Genomic DNA, 664 nt, shown 5'->3' with positions numbered 1-664 from the left:
GGCAGGCCTACATATTTATATTAATGCATACAGATATTTGTGTATAAATAATATGAAAGCATCATACACAACAAGCTTTAAAGTAGCTAAAGTCAGCTAATAATTATTTACCGTATATACTCGCATATAATACGAGGCTTAAAATAGCAAATTATGACCGAAAAACCTTACCAACACTTTCTCCCCGCATCACATGGCCGAAAAAAGAAAGCTTTTGCTTTGTGGAGGAAAATCATGTTTGATGTCACCAGGGGTCGACTACGACCTGATGGACGCAGATGATGATACTGTACTACGTTTTACACTGCTAGTTAGCAACAACACGCAAGGGGCGGGGCTTAGCCAACATTTTAAATTAAGAGTGGGCCATTGTTGACGGCCTACCGTATATTGTTTTTTCTTATTAAATATTCCCGAAGCCTGTTTCCACGAATCTTGTTTTCTCTGGAAATTAATAAAATCTCTAAGAGTAGTTTTCAGCTCAGATAGGCAGTAACATGGCGCAAAAACATGTTTTTTGCCATTATTACAATTTTGCAACACAAAAAACAAAACAAAAAGTGATTATAGTTTAATTTGAGTTTATTAAGTTGTATATAAATTTATACAATTTAAGTCTTTATCAAGCTATGATATAAACTATATATATATATATATACATATA

The 664-nt window shown here is 33.3% G+C and overlaps 1 protein-coding gene across 1 annotated transcript in view; it reads right to left on the bottom strand.

Moving 5' to 3' along the window:
• The window catches only part of LOC117118109 (putative inhibitor of apoptosis), a 7,070-nt gene extending 6,865 nt beyond the window's left edge, over positions 1-205 (bottom strand). Inside the window, exon 1 of the mRNA XM_033262609.1 lies at positions 172-205. Within this exon, the coding sequence (XP_033118500.1) occupies positions 172-190 (19 nt within the window). The 5' untranslated portion in view covers positions 191-205. The remainder of the gene's footprint in view (positions 1-171) is intronic.
• Positions 206-664: the final 459 nt, after the last annotated feature.

Source organism: Anneissia japonica, unplaced genomic scaffold (genome assembly GCF_011630105.1).
Source record: "Anneissia japonica isolate Jap-2015-1 unplaced genomic scaffold, ASM1163010v1 scaffold287634_len692169_cov176, whole genome shotgun sequence".
Lineage (NCBI taxonomy): Eukaryota > Metazoa > Echinodermata > Crinoidea > Comatulida > Comatulidae > Anneissia > Anneissia japonica.
Note: the sequence above shows the minus strand (reverse complement) of the source record. Positions and strands in the feature narration are given on the sequence as shown.